The sequence below is a fragment of the Colobus angolensis genome, unplaced genomic scaffold (assembly GCF_000951035.1).
Source record: "Colobus angolensis palliatus isolate OR3802 unplaced genomic scaffold, Cang.pa_1.0 Scaffold225, whole genome shotgun sequence".
Classification (NCBI taxonomy): Eukaryota; Metazoa; Chordata; class Mammalia; order Primates; family Cercopithecidae; genus Colobus; species Colobus angolensis.
In genome coordinates, this window is record NW_012115433.1 from 3,518,870 (window position 1) to 3,524,923 (window position 6,054).

The 6,054-nt window shown below is 42.2% G+C and overlaps 1 protein-coding gene across 1 annotated transcript; it reads right to left on the reverse strand.

Annotated features, from left to right (window-relative positions):
* Positions 1-256: 256 nt before the first annotated feature.
* On the reverse strand, positions 257-6,053 carry DSEL (dermatan sulfate epimerase-like). Its single transcript, XM_011944075.1, has 2 exons — positions 5,771-6,053; positions 257-4,918 (listed from the first exon to the last, which is right to left on the reverse strand). Exon 2 carries the CDS (start codon positions 4,032-4,034, stop codon positions 396-398), a length of 3,639 nt encoding a protein of 1,212 aa, XP_011799465.1. The 5' UTR covers positions 4,035-4,918; positions 5,771-6,053; the 3' UTR covers positions 257-395.
* Position 6,054: the final 1 nt, after the last annotated feature.

A 6,054-nucleotide genomic window follows, 5' to 3' on the forward strand; every position in this document is an offset into this window, starting at 1 on the left:
TGCATGGTAAAGCAGCAATTGCAAGGCCTTTAGCAGTGTTTGAGGTCTCTAGATAGATTAGCACAGTTACAGATGAAGGAGAGTTAGACAAAAACCTTTAAAATGTTCCCCATCTCCCCTGATCCCCACGATGTAACTTCATCTACCACTCTGTAGCAGAAACTTTTTAGCAGACAAAATTTTCAGAAACAAAGGCAAGGGAGGTGATGACATAAAAATAAATCCTGCTAGGCCAAATATGGTGCCATTTTTTAAAACAATCTCTCTGTGCAAATAACACTGAACACACACACACGCGCGCACACACACACAAGAATAAACAAACTCTTCTGATTCATAGCCACAAAGTGGGTTGGGAAGTATTATTAGTGCAAATTTCTGCTGACCTGCAGCATTTAGTCCATAAACTTTGGATATCCTAGGCGATCCATTAGTGTCCAGCAGATGTTTTCAATTAGTTTAATTTCATCTCTAGGCAAGTTCTGTTTCCAAACATTAGTATTAGTTGGTGATATTTCCCCTTCATAGGGAAGGTAAAAAAGGTTTGTAGAGGTGGCAAACAATATTTGGTTTAAACTAGCAGGAGACAAAGGAATTCCAAGAAAGGCAAAAATCCTTTCAGTAGTTTTCTGAGGAAAATGCACAATATCTTCAAACTTGACCAGCTGGTAGCTAGTAGGCAGCAAATCTGTATTTATTCTCAAGGCTGCTGCTGTATTTGCCAGCCACAAGTGAGACAACAGGGACACTGCATTTGATTTGGATTTTGATAATTCTTTCCTCAAGGGTTCATACTCGAAAGCATAACCCGAATTTAAGTTACATTTGCCTTTACCTCCCTCTATTTTAAACAATTTCGCTAAATGCTCTGGTACATTCTTCAAAGAATAAAGACTTGGTTTACTATTGTACAACATTGAATAAATCCATGCCCGAGGGTCTCTTACTATGTACAATGCCCTCATCGAAGCTCCTAAAACTTCTTGAAAAAAATGAAGCTTTAACGTCCAGCTCCCACTGCTTAAACTGAGCACAGGACGTGCACTTGGGTAGTAAACCAGGTGTCTCCTCAAAGCCCTAATATATTCAGCATCTCTATCAAAGGCGCCTTTCATTTGACTTCTTTGTTCTGGCAAAGACTCTCTCCTTTTAAATTTTCTTTTTTTGTCCTTATTCATTGCAAAATATTGGGCCAGTTTACCCCTATTGGGTTCATGCAGATGGATGTTTTGCAAATGTAATTTTGTGTCCTGGACTAAAGACTGCAACCAGCCTCGGAGTAAACGAAAATGCCCACTGCGGATATCTGACACCTTCCATTCACAAGCATCTACAAATGAGTCGATTTCAAACTCAGTTTCAGGAATATCAATGTAGGCTGTAGGAACCCTGATGTAGAGAAAATCACTACTGTTGAAAAAAAGTTGTTTGAGAATTTCAGCTCCTGAACCAGGAAGTGAAGTAATGACAACATCAGGAAGATCCACGTGGTGCCCTTCAGAAGACAAAGACTTCTTGCTTCCCTCGGCCTCTGTCTTTGTCCATTTTGCACAAATGGGCTGACTACAAGTGCTCCACACATCCAGAAGCTCAATAAACCACAATGCAATAACCAGTATTAGTATCCATCTCATTAGTTTTCTAAAAGAAAGGTAAAAACGCCACTGGAAAGTTAAAATCACCAAGCTAATGCACAAAATTAATCCAACTGCTATATTAAATTTAAATCCAAAGGGGAAAATAATCCTATCATGTCTTACAGGCTTTACTATTGCTTGAGTGCCCAAACCAAATCGGGTTATTTGGCCTTGATCAGCCACACTGGCAAAGCCACCGAATCCCAGATAATTGAATCTTGTCTTCAGGTTATGGTAATCAGTTACAATAGAAACAACATGTTCAGTATTATTGACATTGAGAGAAATCTGAAGTCCAGAATCGGAACTATCAATAAATCTGCAGCTGGAAACATTGATATATGGCCCATAAAAGACATATGCAATTCTTGTGATTGTGGATTCCATCTGAAAAGTAACATTAACAAATTGAGTCCACCGTTTTTTAAATTCAGCGGCTTGCTCTGCTTCCTGTATACTGGCCATGGGACTATTGCCATGATGATCAAACCAAAACATTTTGTAGTGTGCATCCCACACATCCATCATGGCACCATTATACCTATTCATAAACTTATATGGGATATATTTAAAATCAATATCCAAATTATGAAAGAAGGCACTGACAGAATTTATTGGGGAATCTTCTTGCCTCTCAATATGATCAACAACTAGCAGAGTTTGGGAATTTAAGAGAAGCAAAGCACGATACACACTTTTCAGTCTCATCGCTGAAGAATAAGCAGACACGGCTTCCCCACTCACAAATATCATTTCCCCATGTTGAGAGGCAGTGATGATTTCCCCAGCTGCATCACCAACCTCTTCACCAGTCCACTTAAGCCACTGTGCACATTCTCCCAGTTGACCTTCCCAGGGCTTATTACACTGGCTTGAGGGTGATGGAGCAAACACCAATACATTGTTAAGGTGGCTCAACTTGGGTCCATAGAGAGCTTCAGAAACAAATACTTGTCCATTGGGGGCAAAAGTAAATGAGTTCTGATCTGGATGCTCATGTCCTGGGTTAAAGCTTCTCCACCCATCAATCCAGGAATATGGCTGAAAATGAACTATGTCATAAACAGCTCGTCCTCCCAACTTCCCAGATTTAAAAGACACAAAGGTATTGGTCTGTGTGTTTGGCAACCCAGCCCCATAAGTAACCACACCCCAGTTAGGAAATGTGTGTATTTTTGCAGTACCATATTCAGCAGGCGGCTGTGGTGTGAGCTGGGGATCATACCAGATGTATTCGGTGTGAAGAGTACTCCACCTTTGGGCAGTTGAAGGAACCATCGGTCCATCTTTAGGTCGGTGCTTTCTAATTTGCTGAGCTAACCAATTTCCAGCTCCATTCTTTAAGATGAACTTATCCAAGAAAACTAGCTGGCTCTCTGGACCATAAAACCAATTATAATTGGAATCTGCTATACCCACAGTTCTTTGGAAGCCAGGTAAAAGGGTGGCATAATAGAACCAAAAATGCATCTTTAACCAGTTATTATCCAAGTTGTTGATATTAAAATGGCGCTGGGCCAGAAAAACATACTGTGTGATGGATTTAGCTGTGTAGCTTCCATAGGCCACACCTTCATCCAAAGAACCATCAACAATATGATTCAATAGAAACATTGTCTTTTCCATTACATCCACTACAGCCTGTTTCAATATATTTGCTTTAGATCCTTTATCTACTCCAGTCACCAAGGCCCCTGTGAGTAATGCTATCATATTAGTGGCTTGGTGGTTATGGAGAAGCTGTTTGCCCCATGAGCGGACCTTGGAATATTCATACATTTCCTCAGTAATAACCCATATTTTTTCCAGGTATTTTTGTCTTCGATGATGATCTAATAAGTTATATAAAAAGTCAAAGGCAGTGGCAAAACCTGTTAAGGAATGGCCAATTGGAACCTCATCTCCTGGTGCATTCTCTACTAGCCAGTCTTTGTAGCCAACCATCCTGTCCATATATTCCAAGACAAATTCAAAGGCAACTTTGTCTTCTGGGCATAACAAACAGTACAATGCTAAAGGAGGAAGATTGTTACCATAAATTTCATTCCACTTGGCAGCAAAATCAGCATGCTTTGGTGGAGGTAGGTAGTATGTTGGGTTGGACAGCATAACTGTCACTGCACTTCTGATAGCTCTAAAAAGATGCAAATGGCTTGTGCGAGACTTTTGTCTCATTGCTTGGATTTCTCCAGCATCAAAATATAAACTTGGATGAAGCATACTTTTCTTCAGCTTTTGGTTGGGTCTGAAATCTTGTACTTTCTGTGTTTTAAACTGATCTATATCATCTGTGAAAACTGCCCATTCAGAGTAATTGCTCACAGATTCCTCAAAAGTAGAGAAAGCAAACATCAATAATACTGAGAATAGTAAATGTCCTGTAAACATTAACGCCATGATCCATGGGGGAGCTCCTCCTTAGGCATACATGTCAGATATGATGCTCAATGTGTTTCCCATCTGGTTAGTATAAAACATACAGTAAAGGCCTTGATAAAACAAAGACTGTAAATCTGATATGCTGTGAAATCCAGCTGACATTCAGTACATTCTAAGCAAGTGCAGTTGCCAGAAAGAGAAAACTTAAATTGTGTATCTCTGTCCCTGGCACAGTTTTGCTTCCAGTAAAACTTGGAAGAACGTTAAAATTTCTAATTTTTCCATAATACACAGGGAAGTGGTACAGTTAAAAAACACTATGAATTCAGCATTTACTTCCTTTACTTAAATCTATGTAACACAAAGACTTGGAACACACATTGTTAAAAAAGGGGAAAAAGCACTCCAAAATTCAAATTAAGAGTCATTTCTAACATAGAAAACCATCACTGGTGATAAGTTCACCACACATGTATGATGCATTTGCGTATGTTTGCCCAAAGAAGACGATAAAGTACTGACATTCTTCGAGTGAGTGGACTCAGTTGTCATTCCTCTCAACGTTTTATACTTCTTGTCTTGTGAATGTTTTTCTTCCATTTATGAGAAAGAAACGTCCTCCACAGGTGATCAAAGTCTTAGTTGGTTTTAAAAAATTCGAAATTCCTGCCTTCATTTCAAATATTTTTCAGGCTTACTTACTCATCAGCCTATTATGATAAAGAGAAATCATGTTCATATCTTCTTTTATCAGCTTCATGTGTATAACCATAAAAATGCAATCTCTTCAGCCACCTAGATACTTCTCATCCAATCATGAAGTAACCGCCAACTGGGAAAGAAAATTCCCCTTTCAGCAACAGTGAGGTCTCTCTTCTGTTCTTTTTTCATGACACTCTTTTCTGGGGGTGGGGGACAAAACAAAAATTCTCTAAGGCTCCAGGTATGCTGAGAGTGAACATAAACTGATAGCTTAAACATTCTGCAATCACTTGATAGAAATTTTAGAATGCCACTGAAATCTCATACTATCTGCAATCTAAGCTAGGGCAAGTGATTTTTTTCTTATCCATTTAAATGCACTTATTTGGAACCCAATGACCGTCAGCAGACGACAAGCAACTAATAATACAAAATATACAAGATTGAATTCTCCAGACAATATCTATAGTTTAACGCCACTAAAGTGTCTTTGGTCACTTAAAAAATGTTTCTATTCAAATGCAGTTTACAGAAAGATGAGTCCTACTATCCTTGTTATTCCTTGTTCCCAAGGACCGAGGGACAAAAAACTAAAAGTTGAAAAGACCTTTTTTTTAAATTCCGGGGTAAGGTTTAGCTTTCATGGGATCATAAGGCATCTTCCTAATGAGAACTACTCGGACCAGTCACTTTTCTCGGTGGGGGAACCGCGAATCGTGACCAGGCGCCAGGCCGAGGGGCGGTAGCTCCGTGCCTGGCGCTCACCTGTGGCCGCGTCCCTGTCCTCAGGCAGAGCCGCCAGAGGGAGCTCGGACCCCGGTGTCGGAAGACGCCTCTCCGTGCCCGTCCGCGGCTGGAAGAACCTAAGCAAGTTTCAGTCTTGGACAAGTCTCCCCTCTGTAGGAAACATTCAGGCTAGGAGTTTCCTGATCCGCCCCGCCTGTTGCATTTTTTCACTGGCGTCCTCCGACCCTGCCGCCCCCATGCTCCGCTCCCCGCTCTGGGGCTGAGGCAGGAGGGCTAGAGACCCCAGAGCCACCAAGTCCGCTTACCTCAGGCAGATCCGGACAGGGGCTCAGCGCCGCACTGGGCCCCAAGGGAGGCGGAGGCGGAGAGTTCCAGAAAACTGCCCTGCACGGAGGGCCAGGTTCCCGCGGGGCTCCGCGAGACCCCCGCGCCGTCCCCCGCGCTCCGACAAGCGCTGCCCCAGCTCGGTCTCCTCAGCTGCGCTCGGTCCCCGCGCCCCACACCGCTCGGACACGCCCGCCCTCAGGAAACGCTGGACGCTCGTGGGGGCAACCCCGGATTGCAGGACTGAGACCAGCGGGCGGCGGGC

Excerpts from the sequence above, each read along its gene's own strand:
- DSEL (XM_011944075.1), bottom strand. The coding sequence starts at position 4,034 with ATGGCGTTAATGTTTACAGGACATTTACTATTCTCAGTATTATTGATG.